Source organism: Anopheles coustani, chromosome 2, assembly GCF_943734705.1.
Source record: "Anopheles coustani chromosome 2, idAnoCousDA_361_x.2, whole genome shotgun sequence".
NCBI lineage: Eukaryota > Metazoa > Arthropoda > Insecta > Diptera > Culicidae > Anopheles > Anopheles coustani.
This window is the reverse complement of record NC_071289.1, coordinates 1,711,032-1,729,038: the sequence shown is the minus strand read 5'-3', so window position 1 is coordinate 1,729,038 and position 18,007 is coordinate 1,711,032. Positions and strand designations below refer to the sequence as shown.

The 18,007-nt window shown below is 48.5% G+C and overlaps 1 protein-coding gene across 1 annotated transcript in view; it reads right to left on the bottom strand.

Annotated features, from left to right (window-relative positions):
- LOC131267414 (lateral signaling target protein 2 homolog) overlaps positions 1 to 18,007 on the bottom strand; it is a 66,023-nt gene that overhangs the window by 11,893 nt on the left and 36,123 nt on the right. The window contains exon 3 of the mRNA XM_058270288.1: positions 12,310 to 13,647. Coding sequence (XP_058126271.1) covers positions 12,310 to 13,647 — 1,338 coding nt within the window. The remainder of the gene's footprint in view (positions 1 to 12,309; positions 13,648 to 18,007) is intronic.

The following is an 18,007-nucleotide window of genomic DNA, read 5'->3' as shown; positions in this document are numbered from 1 at the left end:
GTGGAAATGGCTAACCCATTTGCCTAACTCGCCAAATATAGCCTCCCGTCGTTCAAACCCGACCCAATTCGGGGGGACAGGTTCCGGGGCAGCGTGACGTCGAGCGTCATCATCATCATCATCGGCAGCTAATGAGGTTTATTTACATTGGAAATGACCATGGGTTCGTTCTAATCTTTTAATGTGCGATAACCAAACGAACGAACGAACGAACGATCGTGCTGGCTTGGGGTGGAAAAATTGGCCAGCGGTTCTCGGTCGGTCAGCGGCAGTTTCCCACCCGGGTTTCGCGCGTTTCTTTTTATGAATCTTCCCAATTATTCTAGAGGCTGGCCCCCGGTTCGCCATATTTGGCTCATTAGCCAAATTTAATTAATTACCCACACCCAACGGCCAGGGATGGTGAGGGGAGGGGGGAGAAGGGGGTGCTGGGAGGGAAAATTTAAATCAAAAGTAAACATAAAAAAAACTACTGCTCCAGCGATTCCGTCGCCCGTGAACGATCTTCGGTGGCAGTTCTCGCGGAAAGTTAAATGAGATCTCGCGAGTTTGTCCTTGAGGGAGGAAGTTTTTCGCCTTCCGGGACTCTCAGCGCCCCGACCCCCAATTAGTACCCCCTTAAGGCCGCCATAATTTGCGTCGACGGTTTGCGACGATAGCTCCCATTAATCAGGATGATTTATACCATTTCTTCTAAACACTTCGGCGGTTCGGCCGCCCGCCTTCCGGAAGTCGGACGAACTCTCCCTCGGAAATGGTTGCGTTTGAGTGACGTCGTCGATCCACGGTTGTTGTTTGATGTTGAGTGGATAATTGACAAAGCTTAGGGTTAATCTTCGCTCCGTTACTTTCCAAGGGGGGGGGACGTTCCGTGAAGCTTCGCAGAAAAGGAAAACCACTCGGTACCACCATTCTGAACCCAACTGGAAAAAGGTGAAAATCCCCATCCGCGCGGGGTTCGGTTGGTGCCGTTAGTGCACCCTCATTATCGCATAACTATTTATTTGCTTTATTTTAGCCCGTTTGCGCACGAGTTAAATTGTTTCTGTTCTTCGTTATGCATATGTGCGCAACATTTTCGCCAACAAACACCACCATTGCGCGTTGCATAGTGTGCAACGGAGGCATGGCTTACATGCACCAAAGTGCATCGAGCGAGCCTTGGACTGTTCGACGGCGGTGGTAAACAAATTTCTGCCACAACACCCTGCCTCCCTCCTCGGCGCTTTCAAGCTACCTGCTGCAGCTCATTTATATGTAATTCTTTTTGACTGCAATTAAGCGCTTCAATAATCCTTTTAATGCGCCCGTGCGCAAAACCGCGGCGCTCACCCCGAGATGGTCGTAATTGTTATAATTAAAATAAAGTGAATAATAATTAATTAATGGCTTTTCCGTTTTGCACGCGGCGTGCTAATGATCTAAGGTGGAGTGGCAATGGCGGCCGTTTGCGCGTATTTGTGCGTTTCTTCCTTCAAAATTTTATTTAATACACGTCTTACGCGAGCGGAGTCAGTTGCAAGCGCGCCTTGCATTCGCGTTGCATTTTGCGCTTTGTACTTGGTCAGCTATTTAGTTTAGTAACCTACACCACGACGTGCGATGCCTTTTAAAAACGAAAAATGCTTGCGAAATGGGTTCGAGGTATTTCGCTTCAAAAAACACTTGAAACATCGTGAAAAGGAGGGACAGGTTCTTGCTGCTGGAGAGGAAAATTATGTAGTACCTGCTGAGGTGATTTTTGAGTGATTCCCTTTCCGTAGAACGTTTAGCAAAGGTTCCCAACGGCCCCCGGCAAGACCAATTTCGTACGATAAGGATCTAAGAGTCATCTTCGAAAGGATTAACCGAAACCCAACGAAAGGGAATCTGAAGTGGATAAAATTTCTTTCCTGCTCGGGAACGCAGCAAAAGAAAACCGAAACGTAACGCCGCATGTTCCGACCGATTCCGGGAGAGAAATTGAGAAAAAGGTGGGAAAAGCGGCCCTGGTCCGATAGCGATCTAGTCATGTTTTTCCCTCCCATCCCTCCCGGTTCCCGCTTTCCACCTTGTGCGTTTTGTTAGACAAATGAAATGCAAAAGTGTACGCCGTCGATCTCGCATATCGATCAAAGCCTGGGATCCTCCTGCGAGAAGGATGGGAAAATTTGCCTACACTTTCCGATACATCACACCGATCGGGCCTCGGGGTCCGGTTCCGAAAATCCCTGGAACGTCTGCAAGGCCGAGGACGAAGGACGCCGCAGGGGAAAACAAGCGAAGAAATCGAAGATCCTTTTTTATTTTGGCATTCGGGCCCTTCGTCTATACCTGTCCTTACCGCTCGAAGGTGGCGAAGGTGGCGAGGGTTGAAAGACGCAGTACGGCCGTACAGGAAACGAATCCGATAGAACGATTTTTCATGTTGCTCGCTTCAATGGCAAAAAAATAAAATCAACCTTTTACGACACGGCACCGAAACGGAATACCTTTTTTTGTACAATTTCAAGGATTCGAGCGCAAAAGGTCGCCTTGGTCTACGATAATGACGATCACGGGGGAAAACAGCTCCGGATGGGATGGACCCGCCACGGGAAGGGATGCAGCGATCGGACGGGGGTGCTCACAAAAGGTGCAGGATGCAACAAAGCATGCAGTTACGCCATTGGCATTGCATTTCCTTAGGCTTTCAGCGTTCAAATCGTTCATTATTTGCGTTTCATTTGTTGCAGCCAAACTTCAACGATTCATGGATCGAGCGTAATAACTCAACATGTTTCCTGTTGATCCAATTTTTGTGATGAATACCAACTTACAGCAAGCACAACAAAAGACGAACGCAAACAATATGCGCACAATTTTTATGCTTAAAAATGCGAGAAACCTTCACGCAACGACTCAGAAGGAAAGAAGAACACTAAAAGTGGAAAGTTATAAGTTGCTTGCGACACTTTACAGAGAACTTTCCTTCGTCACACCAACAACCGTCGACACGTTGATGGACCAGTTGGTTGTTTGATTAGGAAGGGGAGCTGACGGGCCGGTTGTTGTTGTGGTGGCCACCTTAGGTTTCGTAATCGCCGCCTCACCAGTCGATGACGGGGTTTATCGCTTTATTTAGTTTCCACCTGCTCAGGCCGCCTCAGGCCGTCGAAGTTTCGATTTGCGGAACCGTCTTATCGGCGCTCGCGTAAGTAATCGCGCTTATCGCGGCCGGAGGAAATGTGTCACCGTGTGCCGTGTTGGTGAGAAAGAAAACCCCCCCGTCACCCCCGGAGTTGACAAACTTACATCGTGGCTGAGGTGAAGGCGTTCGAAGAAGCTCGCGTTTGACGGAGTTGTTGTTGTCCTCGCGGTCCCGGTCCCGGTCTCGGTCGCGTTCTCGATGCTCCCGGGCGGCGGCCCAGGACCGAACCTTCGACAAGACCATGCTGGAGGGCTGGGGTTCGCTGAGGTGCGTCGAGCTCGAGGGTAACAATAACATATCACAACGCGCGGCTCGGAGGCTGCGGCACCTGCGGGACTTTGGCGGGCTCGGGGGCTCGCGAGGGGTCGCAATTTTGTCTTGTGGAAAATGGGCAACGCGCACGGAACACACCAAACGCACACACACACACACACACGGTGGCCACGTGCAACCGGCCAAGTGTACGATTTTCCAGCACTGCCAGGGCCCGGAAAAGCCAGGTACACGCAATCACATTTCGCAAAAATTTCGCCCAAAACGTCACACTTGTCGTGTGCTCACTTGCGGGAACTTGCGTCACTTGGTTGTCATGGAAGTCGTGGAAAAACGGGAATATCGTTCACTCTAGATCACATTCACCGATGATGCTTTTGGGGGAAAATGAGGTACGCAAGTCGCCAGCGGAAAACGTTGTATCGCGTTTCGCAAAAGAAAAACAAGATCACAATTTTCGTCTCTCCGTCCGTGACGACCTCCTCCGATCAGCAATGTTCAGTGACTGATTTCTTCGACTCGAAAACTCGATGCTCAGAGAACCAAACCCGCTCTCATGCGCTCTCTCTCTTTCTCTCTCGCTCATTCGATTTTTTGCACTTTTCCTCGACTACCAACACCATCATCCATCCTATCTGTACGAGGAAACCGACTGGATGGTGTTGGTGTATTGACTTTTCCTTCCCGTTTCAAACGAAGTCTCTGAGAGTCAGGTTACCGGTTTTACCGTTTAGTGGCAGCCAATCACAACACAGTTTTGTATGTGTTCGTCACTCACACCACCGAACACAGTCACCAACACCATCGAAGGCACGTGAGGTACGGTGTGGTGGTGGTGAAGCGGTTCAAAATCAAAAATAGGCGGGGACTATTTTAAACGACTTTTTTATTATTTTTTATGACGTTTTTTACGGCGAACAATGGATGAGAGAGCGGGACGGATAGTGTTTAGTTGCCCTCTCTTTCGCAACCGAGGGTTTTTTAGTTTTTCTCTCGCGGGAAATGCTTCGTTAAGTTTTTCTGCCGCTCGTTGAGTTTTCAGCTTCGGGGAGGTGGTGCAATAATTTTGAACGACTCGAATGCGTTTTTAATTCAAATGGGGCACCATTTGGGGTGGAATGGAGCATTTTCATAAAATATCCGCCGTAAAAATGTCGCACAAAATTCGGAGCTGGTGCAGCGGTGATTTTGATTATCTCGACTCACGCATTGCACTCCTTCCGCATCAGATTTGAACAGGTAAGATGGGATTTTCTTGCCCCTCGAAGGAAACCCCTGCCCTTGTCCCTTTTTAATCAGGGGTCGCGCCGCGTTCGGACAGCGAGAAGGTGCCGAAGAAGGACCGGGAAAGGAGAATTGTGCATCTCGAATAATCGTCAAACGCATTCTTTCCAGTTGCACTACCTGATTGTGCTTTGAAGCGGTCCGAAATTGCATAAGGTAATTTGCTAGGACTTTTTCGGTTTTGGGTTCGTTTCCTTATCCTTTTCTTCTACCAACTTCGTGTTTCTTCCTTTCCTTTCGCCTTGCTGCCGTATAACTTTGGGAAGAAACTAGCGAGATGCTGCTGGGATAAACGTACTTATTTTTTTTCGAGAAATCGTAAAATCAAAAAGCAAAAAAAACGAGATAAAACAAAAATGCACTTGGGGTTGCTTGCACGGTGCATGAGACGGAGTGTACTGATTCTTCTCTCTCTTTCCGTACGCTTTTTTGAAATGGAAAACGCATCGCTTTTTCCACCGTACTGTCGCAATTCCTGTACCCTCCTGCGTATTGTTTCTCCGTCCTTCTTAGGGACGGCGAGGGAAAAAATACAATTCGGTAAAGACGGTTTTTTCAAAATTTGCCAAAAAATCTATTCTTCTAGCCGAATTCTCACGGTGGTAAAGGAGGATATTTTTTCGCCTTTTTTTCAAAAAACAGAACGAGAAGGCACCAGGAGCCGGATTGTGTGTGTGCGGGAGCAACGCGGAACACTCAAAAAAGCGACCGTTGTGCAATCGAGAAAACGTGTTCGGAAAAGGTGTAGAAAATTGCCAAATTACTTACGAGAGCAAGCAAGGATCTCGATGCGCTGCGTAACGGACAAAATCTTTTTGTGTTTTGGAATTTTTTTATCCCTCCAATGTATCCCCTTGAAGCTTCATGTAGAAAAGGATGTAATTTGATTTATTGTACGACAAGGAGACGTTCCCGTCGAGTTTCGACAGCACCGTGTGTGTACTTTAAATATTGATTGCCAATCGATATGGGTGAAGATTTAAATGACAGTTGCTTTTTTGTAATTTTTTTTTTTTGGAAAGCATGAAGGATTAGGGATTTTCATGTTTGGTAAGCGAACAAATCCCTTTGCAAAATGGGTAACGATATTCTCGAGAGGAACACGAATTTGGCGCCAAAAGGGATATCGGGACAGTTGGTGCAAGTGTTAACGGTTTTCCAAGCATTCCACCGGGTATGATTTTTTTTAAACATTCCTTCACGCGTTATTTATGGCATTGGACCACCAAGTTTCAACTGAATTCACAATTCCCGCCAAATAATTGCAAAGAGTATGAAAACGTTTATTTCAGACTCGGATACAAATAATGTCGTTACAGTCTTATTCGAAACCTTTTCCTTCAACGCACTCTGATAAACTTCACGAAAATATGTTTCGTTTCGGAATCGTACACAAGAATAATGAATATTTAAATGCGAAGAAAATGTTCCACTTGTGCAAACGAACTCTCTCTTCCTCCCACTTTCGACGCTAGAAAGCAAATGTTTGCAACCGTTTCCGGAACCGACCAAAAATTGGGAAAAAGGTTTTCTTCCAGCGTCCACTTGCCGCTTCCGGTCTTTAGGAGAGGATTACCGACCGGCTTCGAACAAACGGAAGGATACCCGACGCTGAGGGAAAGTGCACCACGGACGTCGATCCGAGGGAAAACCGTTTGCGTCCAAACAGTTTAGCATAAATACACAAATTTTGCATTAAATTGGACATCGCACACGGAATTGCGAACGCACGGACGACCGCACAAGGGCGACCCTTTTTTCCGTTCAGAGTTCGACCGTCAGAATCAATTTATAGCAACTGTGCATGCGATCGGAACGGAAAACCCCTCTCCCGGGATCTTTAGTTTTCCCTTCCATCAGGGCCATGTGTCTTCATTTACATAAGATTGGCATCGATTGGTGTCCTTAGCACCGACCGATGGTGAAAGTTTGATGAACTTGACGTCGCTCGTGGGCTGCACGGGGCGACGAAGAGAGTTTGCAAAATTTGTTTTCTTTCGATTCGAAGAGCTGAAAGAAAGAAGACGTTCCTTTCGGTTTCTTGTGTGTCGGCATGTTTGCGTTGGGTAAGGATTGGTGGAGGAGAAAAGAAGTCCTCCGTTTCGTTCAATCCAATCAAAATGCTCACAACGCAGCACAATTGTTTCTTCGCAATGCAAATCGCAAAATCCCGACCATCGAGCGATTTGTAGGGTGGATCGATAAATCATGAAAGTAATGACAATATTCGATTGGACGCTAGCATAATAACCACAATCAGCGAATCGTCTTTCTTCGCTCCTTCCATCGCTTCACTTCTTGCGCTTCGAGCGATCTTCGGATGGAAGCAAGTCACCGCCCGGATTGCCATGGCGCTTGTGTGTGTGTGTATGCTCCTCTGCGTCCTCGAGGCCCATCTCTCCATTGCTGGGTGAGCATAAATCGCTAAATACACATCGTTAGCAAGGGGGAGGAATTAATTAAATTTTCTTACTGCGATTTTTCCCTCCAGAGCCGAAAGCCGAGGGTTCGTTCCATGTCTTTCCGAGGGAGTGGGCATCGTTCGCTTCCAAGGGGTCTTTGCATACGATTAACATCCAGCACCGAAACAGTGCGCATTAATAGATGGTTGCGTTTGGAGCAGGGATCGATCGGTTCTGCGAGGAAGTATCGCTCCATGCGTTTCTTCGCACAGGCATAAATGTTTAATGGTAAGCGTTAGAATATTCATGGAGCTGACAATGAGCCGTTGGAGGGAGAACCCGATTCCAAATGTCAAACGTCACTCAGACACAGTTGGAGCCGTCGAAACGGAAACGGATGATTGCGTGGTTCTGCCCGAGTAACAACGGTCCGTGTCTTCACGCCTGAATGCTTGAAAGAGTTGCTCAAATTAGTTGCTGGAGCAGTTCGTTCCAGTGCTACTGACCAACCGGGCCCCGACGAAAGCCGGGGATTATCGATTGATTATACATTATTTGTATGCAAACGAGCCCCCAACGGAGTGCGGAGGTCTGCAGGCCGTAATCCCATGCCTCGTACACCATCAATTAATTTTAATGATATTCTTTTGCGAAAAGCTCCACCTTCCTTGCGATGGTGGAGAAATTCGACCGAGTGGCTCGATGCCGTAGGGCATTAATATTCTTCCCTCCATGCATGCCTCCAGCGGCCTCAGTTTGATTATTATTATCATTGCATCCCACCCCAAGATGCGTTGGTTTCCCCGGAAACAGGCGCACGCCAGCCACACGCTCTCTCACACCCTCTCTCTTCCTCCATCTATATAAAGAAAGAGGGAGGCCCGTTTTTGCTGGGAATGTAAATATTTGCAAAATTAAATATATGCCAAAAGGGCCGATGCCGAAAAACCATTGGCCGCAACCATGTCCGAATCTCCGAGCGCCCTCCGAAAGGGGATCAATCTGACCGCCGGCCACCGGACAATCCTTTTTTTCCCCCGTTCCTTCCCAATTTCCGTTCCATTATAATATAAATTTTAACATCTAATAAATATTCTACCCATCATCCGCCGAGCGGCACAAACAGCCTTTGAAGGACGCGCTTTTTGGTTTCGTGAGGGTCAAAAAAGGTTAAACATAAAATTGACCATCAAGCATAGGAAAGAAGAAGTGAACGGCAAAGGTTTTTAATGCGTGGTTCGTCAAAAATCGGACCGAAAAAGAAAGACTTGTATCGAGTTTTGCATTACGCATGGAAAAAACGGGTCTTTCGATGTACGATCACTAACGAAAGTAACGAAACAAATTCGATCGGTTCAATTTAAAAAAGCGCTGTGAATTTGAGTTCGCCTTTTAACAAAGAAATAAAAATCCACGAAAACCGTTCGGAAAGAAGAAAGAAACGGTTTCGATGTGGAAAACCTGCCCACCAATCAATTTTATATCAATACCAATCAATTGAGTAGCAAGTGAGGAAAAGCATGGGACTAAGTGCAGTGGAAAAGATTTTCCATTTCTATGCAACACCAACAGACATTACGAAGGGAAGTGACGTAAACGGTGACACTCTTCTTAAAAAAACACACACTCGCACGCCGGGTGATTGAATTGAACGCGGCACTGTTTGGTGATTGTACTTTGACGACGAGGGAAAACTCGTTCGACCCAGCAGTGGACAGTGGTGTCCGGGAAAACCTCCCGCACGCCGGATCAAAGAACCGAGGGAAGTGTTGTTTTCTCTTTGATCTTTCCGAACTTTGGTTCACTTTCCCTTTTTTTCCTAATCGTGTACGCCATCGATTCCCATTTTTCTTTCCCCAACTAGGTTCTGGTCTTAATGTTATCCAAACAGTGTCGGATGGTTGCTGGGAAAATCTATTTCTCCACTCACGAACGCTCGGCAGCGATTGATAAAACCTCCCCGATTCGAAGCAATCAAATTTTAGCATTTTCATTTTTCAAAAAGCAATAGAAATTTCTCGAAATTGTTGCCGATTGATTCCCTTTCCGTTGATGGAAGTGCCATTTTCACCTACGCCGAGGGAGGGTTGGAAACATTTACGGGGAAAATTTATTTCGGTCCGTTTTTGATGACGCTGTTAACCGCTCGCATTTCGGTGTTCTGCTCAATTAAGGACCTCACCTTTGCCCCCGTGCCGGGCCATCATTGTAAACCGCGTCGATAATGACCAGGGGTCAGCGTGATCAAGGGCTCCTACTGGCCGTGGATCGTGGGTGTCATTTCCCGACCCGTTGAGATCGATCTCAACTCGGAAAAACGGTTCCGTTGAAAAGTGCGATATTGCTTTCGGTTGGGTTTTTGGGATGGCGCAGGTATGGCACGGGTTGGGACTGATGCTTGCCCATTGTCTCGTGGCCATTGTCTCTGGCCATTGTGTATGTGTCGTACGTGCCGATGACCGGTGGCTATTGTGGGTGAGCACCCCGCGCCCCCTCCCTCCCGGGAGGTCGGTTTGGCGAAGAGATGTGCATATTAAATGGCCGCGCAGATGTTGTTTCTCTCATTCAATAAATAAACACGCTTGACCCTTGTCCGACCGGGATGGGGTGATGCTAAACGCAGCTTTCCAAACCGTTAGAACGCCGTTTTCCCGCACTTGAACACACGCTCGCTCGTTCGCTCGCATCGGTTCCCCGACCTTTTGCGCACACATGCTGCGTTCCGTTCCGTCTGTGAATCCGCAATCACGGTTGGGAAGCTGAAGCACATCGAGCGAAATGTACTTTGTGCGGTTTGTGACGGTGTCCTCCCTCGCCTTGCGCATCGCACACCTTTACGACTGTCCGACGCAGACGCTTGCAGGACTCGCACAGATGTCCCGATTCCATTCCTCGCAACAAAGCGGGGGTAGAGCAGGGTGGAACGGAAGGAGCCGCATATCGAATGGCGCACAAGCGTTCTCGTCTAATGAGTGCATCCTTCGCATCCTTGCCAGACGATCCCGACCATGGGCAGGACGGACGGCAGAGCAGTGAGGTGATAATATTCATAGCGTCCGGGCGCATTCTCGTTAAAATATTGCTCTATTATGCTCATCCTTTTCCCCACGAGCCCCGGGGAAAACGAGGTCCTTTATTTCGTACGGCTTCGGGACGTGTCTTTTGATTATAAAACCCGGTCCGAAGGTCCTGCCCCAGACACAAACACACACACACACAAGCAGAGGGCAGACAAGAGAAGCATCGTGAAACAAAAAATCGATACAATTTATTATCCTTGAGGAACGTGCCCGGCGTCATAGCAAAAGATGGCTGAATGAATGCGTGGTCGTTCGCCTACAAAGGCGAGGTAATTTCGGAAGATATTGAGAAATATATCATGAACGGCAAGCAGGGAATTCAGGCCAGTTTGAATATCATTCAACAAGTCCCTTGGAAAAATTGTCAACCACACTAGAAAACTGTAGAAAACGTTTCCTTAAAGTATTACCACTCAAAAAGTCTGCAGGATATTGCACTTCAATCTGAAACTGAATGTGAATCGGAAGATCAACTTCCGGAATGTTTGCACGATACGGTAAAAAACCCTATTTGTTCGTGAATGCTTCAAAGTAACGCACCGATGCATGTAAAGAGACTTCAAAAGCACAGCCTTGTGGAAATGTTGATAAAAGAGCGCCGAAATCGGCAGGGGTTTTTCTTTTCCGCCCTTCGATGTGGGCAAGCCTGAGGACAACCCTTTTTTATGGTGATATAGAAGGGGACCTGCACTTTCCTCTCCGCCACCGTTGGGAAGCAGGAAGTTTGACCATTAGAGGGTGGGCTTTTGCAAAACGAGAAAAAAAAACGAATAACTCCAGTCTGATGGGATAAAAAAGGGTGGAAAACAGCCGGTTTTCCTTTCAACACCCTCGGAGTGTTTTTTTCGGTGGGGGTGGTTCGGTTTTTTACAACGTGTTTATAGTTTATCAATTTACCCGTTCATTACATGCAATAATGGAATTATAATTCATTATAGGCTCGAACTACCAGGAAAGGCCAAAAGGGACGCCGAGGTGGATTACGATGCTGAACTGTAAGAGATTTGATGCCTTCACTTCCATCTGGTCCGGGTGTGATAAGATTCCCTGGCAGGGGCGAGAGGGGAAAATCCACAATGGTCAAACGAACCGATTGATTCGGAAGGGAAAGAAAAACTCGACCCGAACTTCATCACGATTCCGAGCAGGTTCTTCAAGACATATTGAAGGGCCATTAGTTTAACTCAACTGTATGCTAATCAAAACACACTCGAGAGGGTTGAATGGAAGGTACAGGTCGGTCGGAAAATGGTGACCGGTTGAAGTACGCCTGGCGATGACATAAGTATTTCACCTCGAGGAGGAAATGGGCTTTCCGGAAGGTCCGTCGGCTGAAGGCTTCGATTTCCTGGTCGTAGAAATCGATTTAAATTCAAATCCTGCTTGCTTTTCCCAACCGAGCGTCGTGTCCAGAGGCAGCCCAAATCGAATCTGAAGGGTTGATTTACGTCGTGATTGATTTGAAGCCAATTTTCGCAACCGAAAGGAGGGGAATTGGCCCCGTTTAGTGGTGTGCGTTTGTGATGGCCTCCGGGGAGACATTTTTCCATACCGACCAACAACAATGGGTCGTGTCAGTCTTTTGGTCAGCCCGGAAGCACGTCCCGAAAACATAAATCAAATGCAATAAACGTTCGGCCGAAAAGGTGAACCGGCCCCAAAACTGTGAGGGAAGAATGTCTCAATTTTAAGGAAATTACTCCCCCAGAGCCAGCTTGGAGCCATTAGCTTTAAGGAACCATTTGGACCCTTTTGCCTAGTCATGTTTTGAACGGACGACAAAAACTACCTCGACGACGACGTCGACGACAGGTTGGATGGAATGGGTTTCCCTTACGTCGAGAGGATAGAGGAATGATTTAGGACGGGATAAATTGTGACGACAGCTTGTGTTGACATAACCTCAAACTAGAAACTTCTCCTCGGGTGCGAAGGGTTAGGCCTGCCCAGCGACAAGGCCCATAATTGTCCACCGGAATCGGCTGGTTTTTATGTTTACATCGGTTATGCTCGTGGGGGTTTTATGGGACGGTGTAATCAATGCCGCTCAATCTGATCACGGAGGAGGGAAAAGTGAAGGCGAACGAAAACAAGAACTCACCGGGTGAAGATGACTTGCTGCGGTGCGTCGTCGCGGACGTCGTCGTCGTCGTCGTTGTTGTCGAAGGATCCTTTCGCCTCGATTGGCCTTCGTCCGTTGGGTCACGTTCGGACCTCGACGCCATTGCACCGAAGCGATGATCGCGCTGTTCGCGATCTCGTTCTTCTCGTTCCGGCCCATCCCCTGTTGGCCCCCGTTGCCTTCCGCCCTCCATGTCCGATTCCGCGTCGTCGGAGTCGGAGTTTGGCGCACGAACTCCGGCTCTCCTCGACGGTGCATCGTCTTCGTCGTCGTGGGGTTCGCGGTCGCGGAAGAACGGGTCGGTGTTGGGTGGGGTGCGGCGGTTCGCAAACTGCGCCGGGAGATGTGGGTGGTGTAGATGGTGGTGATGGAGGTGGTGATGGAAGTGCTCGCCCTTTGCCCGCGCCAAGGCGGACGCACTCGAATTTAGATTCAGCTCGCGCTCAGCGGAATCCCTTTGAAGTTGCCTTTGATGTGACAGGGCCGCGGCTACCGTTGTGGAGGATGTCGTTGAGCCGCCGACGCCGACGCCGCCGCCGGCGTGATATAGATGTGCCTGATGACCGCCGCCGACGGCTGACGACTCTGACGGGTGCTGATGGTGGGCGTTGGAACGGTAGTAAGCTGCCGCCGAGGTGGCTGTGGAGTTGGAGGGGGGATCGGCTGAGGAGCGGAAGGGCGACACGGACAGCTGGGGGCGGTGGGCGAGCTGGGAGGAGGCGGACGATGCTGGGCGGCGATGTTTGGCCACCAATTGCTCCTCCCGATCGTCCATCTCGGCGTCTTCCGATTCGTCGCGCTCCTTTTTTATCTGTTGCTGCTTCTGTTGTTGTTGTTGGTGTTGTTGCTGATGCTGCTGATGTTGCTGTGATAGTGAGGCAAGGGACGTCGGAATCATGGATGGTAAGCTGTACGTGGTCGCGGCGTTCGCGTTGCCGGAGAGCGGACCGATCCCCAATGGAAAGGGAGGGACGGAGGAGCCGGCCGGGAGGGAGTCCAGCATGCTGCGCTTGAGGAGTCCCAGCCCGGACGCGTCGGCATTGAGCAGACCCAGTCCAGCCGGGCTCTGGAGCATCATTTCCCGAAGGCTCATCAGGCTGGTCGGGTTGAGATGGAGGTGTTGGTGTTGTGGGAGCATTGAGCTTGTGGAGGAGGAGGAGGACGAAGAGAGCGGCAGGGATCCTAGGGAGACCATGTTGAGCGGGGGTGGTGGTGCGGCGGGCATGGAGGACCCGGTCACGGCTGGGGAGGGTGGTTGACCGGCAGTCATCGCGATTGGGTGATGCCACTGAGCTTCACTGCTGAGCCAAACTTTACCTGAGAGAAGGAGAGAACAAGACAAGAAAAATTAAGAAAAGTGTAAGGAAAACTTCCGATTTATCGACTTGACTATCAAATGTATTTTCCCTTGTGTTTTACAGTATTTCACTAGTATAATCTCTTATTGAACTCCTTCCGATTAATGTTGAACTGATGTATTTAGTAAGTTTCAACACTCAACGCTAAGAATTGCAAAGTCTTCTAACGTTTGCTAATTGACCTTTTGAATTCTAATTACCTCACACAAGGCTTAAAAAGCGGGAGAGTCCTCCACAACTAAACAAAAACATCGATGACGCCATCAGGAAAAGCAGACGGAAAAAAGAACGCACCTCAGGAGTCGACTGTCGTCATTCACACATGATTAAACCAAGCGCAAGTGGAACACCGACTTCCACCGGGGGGAGTCTGTTTTACGCGTCTTTTGTCCTTCGCGAGCCAAACGTCTCCAGCTCCTTGGACCGCTTCTTTTCCAGCCGGTTTGTTGGTTGCTACTGCTGCCGTTAATTCGTTTTTCCTTTACCCACACGGTTCATTAATAACATTCGCCCCAGTTCGTGTCTGGGTGTTTGGTTCGTCTGCTGCTCCCTTGTTTTTGCCGACACCGGGAAGGGCAGCGGAGGGCAGCGGGGTAGCGCACAGGTCGATCGATACCGAAACGGTTCGATTGCGTGTTTGTCCTTCAACTCAGGAGTGAAGGAAAAGGCGGTTAGAACTTTTGGATAAAACTGGCCCGAAAAGAGTGAAACTTAAGGATTATTTAATAGTTCAACAGATCCCTCAAAAGCGGAATATAACAATCTTTTCTGTCACCAGTTGAATGCAAATAACAATCCTTGAAGTTTCCCTCCAACATGCAGGCAAAGATGTATAATTTTCTCCCGCTTCGTTTAAAGTTGTTCCCCAACAACACAAGGCAGTCCTGATCTTAAAGCAGCTCTTGAATTAGCTGCGGGTGTCCAGAAAACTTTTCCTCCCCAAAACGAAGGGAGCGAGCGTGTGTAGTGCGCCTTTAGCGATTCGTTTATCCTAAACCTGGGATGCAGCACACCAACACACACACGTGCATACGGCCGGCAGATTTGGCAAACATTCCTTTGTCTGTGAATTTCTCTGCCTCAGGACGAAGCGGATGCTGCTGGTTCGGGTGGAGGTTTGAGGAGGCTTGCGTGTAACGCGCGAATGGCAAACTATTGCACCGCCACCTTCCGGAGGGAAAATACTATTTCCAGCCCCTTTCCACAAAGTGTCGGATGAAACAAGAAAGGAAGCCGCCGGATCGAGAGGAAGCGAGAGTGAAAGAGCGCATCAAGTGTGGTGAAGAGAAAAACGCACAACGCCTCGAGACGCCAATACCAGCGCAACAAACAGGAAAAAGTCGACCAAGAATGCAAGGTTAGTGCAGACATCGTAGTTAGCTTCTGTCGTCATCGTTACAACCATCGACGGAGCACCGGATGACGCGAAAGGACGAAACGATGCTGCTGCAGACGCGTCTTCACGAAAGTCGGTGATGGAGGTGAAAAAGAGCAAGAAGTGACACCGCTCCCGCCTTCCCGAAGCCAATTGATGCGCGGTGGGTGGCACCGTCCGGTGGACAACGGGCGGAAAATTAGTCTATCACACGAAATTGATGAGGTCGTTGACTGGTTCGTTTGTTTTGGGGAACATTTTTGCATCCTTATCGTCAAAGAAAAGGGGAAGAATATTTGCTTCATAATTATTTCATACTTAGTGTTGGTTAATGGAAGTAATTTTCCAATTGATCGTAACTTTATACTGCTTTTAATATTTCTAACAGATGCTTTATATTCCACCGTCAATGAGTTGTTTATCGTTTGAACGACGAAGACTTACAGAAAACGGAGTGTAGTAAATTTAATTACTCGCATTCTCAGGCCATTGAATGGAGGGTACTTTTAATGGAAATTGATTTCCACCTTCTGATCGATCGGAAAATGGAAAAGGGCAGACGGACCAGCTTATCACTGGCAAAGGGCGTAAGTGTGTATGTGTGCATGTGGGTGGGTGGGTGGGTGATTACAGAATTTCATTAGCGACGAAAGGCCACCCACATTTCCCGCCTTCTCGCCCTCTCGCCGGCATACCTTCCTTTTGTTGGAACGTTATCGTCCTTGCACAGCCCGGCATTGTGTGGTTTACAATGGAAATGTAAAGTTCCTATTTAAACTAAACTCTCCATACACCCACACCGACACACGAGCAACCTCCCTGTCGTGTGTGTTTATGTACATTGGACTCGGTTGATGCTCTCGTACATATACACAGGCGCTGCCCACGACGACAAGGGCGACCGATAACAATAAAAATGAACCGCTCGGCTCGGCTTTCCATCTTTGTCCTCCGGCCGGCGCTCCGATGGCACGCTTGGTCCTTCTGGTCCTTCCCACCCACTCGTTGGCCACCCCTCCGCCAACGCCCGCCATCGTTCCTTCCCGCTCCGACTCCTGCGCCGATGCCATCGCCGCGTTCGCTTGTTATTGCTTTTGAAATGGAAAACTGCGTTGTGACATGCGCGCCATCCATTGGTTGGATCGATAAAACGCTTGGCGTTCCGGGTGGGTGGGTGGGTTGGTGGGTATACATACCTCCCAAATATAAGCAAAAGGGCTCGTGGTGGTTTCGGGTCAGGTGGGACCGGGAACGGGCACAACATATTTGAATGTCAGCAGCATAAACTCGGAGAGCCGACGAGGACGATGCCGATTCGAGGAGGGTTGCCTTTGTCTCGTTCTGGCCATCGACCTCACCTTATCGCACTCGGTCTCTATTCCCGCTCGGTGGATTTTACATATTTTTTATTCGATTAGCGCGATGAAAAGCGGGGAAATGATGTTTGACTTTAAAAAAGATGACACCAATCACCATTTTTTCCCCGGGAAAAGGTGGGAAAACTTCGCGCATTCGCCACCCTATGGGGTGTTAATGGCGGGGGAGTGCCCCAGGATAGATCGAAAAAAAAACCTAACGTTATGTAAGTCAACGTTCACATAAGAATAAGGGCGCTTCAAATGGAGGTATTGTGGTCTGTATTCAAATTCGATGCTCCCCACATACAACCGAGCACCGAGGAGGTGTTGGTATTGGAGCGTGTCCTTTTCGGTTGTGGCTGTGTGTATGAATCAAAGTCGGATTGGTGAAAATTTTCAAGCCAATCACAAAGTGCTCTCCTGGCCAATCCGGGTGGGGAGAAGGGTAGCCTTTTTATGATAAAATATGAAATTTTATATTCTATGTGTTTACGTGTGGCGTGTGGTTGTGGGCTTTGCCTTCGTATGAAAAGGATCTTTCGGTCGGTCGTTTTCCACTCGCTCGATGTGGAGGAACGTGAAGTGAAACTGATGGACTGGTGGGGAGGGGAGGGGGGGGGGGGGGATAGGAAAACTTTTCCCTTTTTCGCCATCTTGCGGCCAGCCGGGATTCCTGGAACACGGGAAGGCGTTTGGATGATTTTTATTATTATTTTATACATTATATAAGCCCGCATACATAAAAGAGTGGAAAATGGAAAATTTCATTTGGTTCGTTTTTTCCTTTTTTTCGCCTACTGCCTCTCTCCTCTATCCCCTCTTCGGGATCGTCCCGATACTCAACCTGCGGGTAGAATGTCCTTCCGTTCGTTAGCTTTGCGAGTCCCGGCGCTCGTTGGCGGAGCATTTTCCGGTTCCGGTGAAAAATGTTGCATTTTTCTTTTCGCCATTTCCCGTATCTCAGAGCGGAATATGTGAGTGTGTGTTTGCCTTTCGAGACGATGTTGTTTGGCCGTTCGTTGTTTGCTCGTCATTGTTTAGAACCTTCTTGCTCCCGAGGCTCCCCAGCATGTTTTCCGTGGAAATGCTAGAAAGGGAAATGGTAGGTGGTGGGGGAATTTTCAAACAAAATCAAATCAATCAACTGTGCGCCAGCAGCAGCGTGGTGCCTCGGCAGACGGTGGCGACCATTGTTTCGAGCTCGTGTTTGTACAAAATGAAAGTATCAATATTTGATTTTCTAATTTCAATATTTGAACATTTCATATTTTATGGCACGAAGCAATGCGACATCGAGGCTTAACGAACGAGATTTTCTGTTGTACGAGATGTGAACAACATCCTTGCGGAGGAGGAGGAGGAGAAGATAAAGAAACACACATTGCCGATTTCAAATAGCGTTCGAATATGTGTGACACATCGTAATGTCGTCAGTTCGCAGCTTTATTCCGACCGAAGTATAAAAAAAAATGGCGCAATGAGCCGCAACCAGATCGACACATACGATGACATTCGGTCGGGAGATTCCAAGAAAAGAAGGATCCCCGGGTGGTATTTTCCGAGCGCAAAAGATCGTAGAAAGCGAT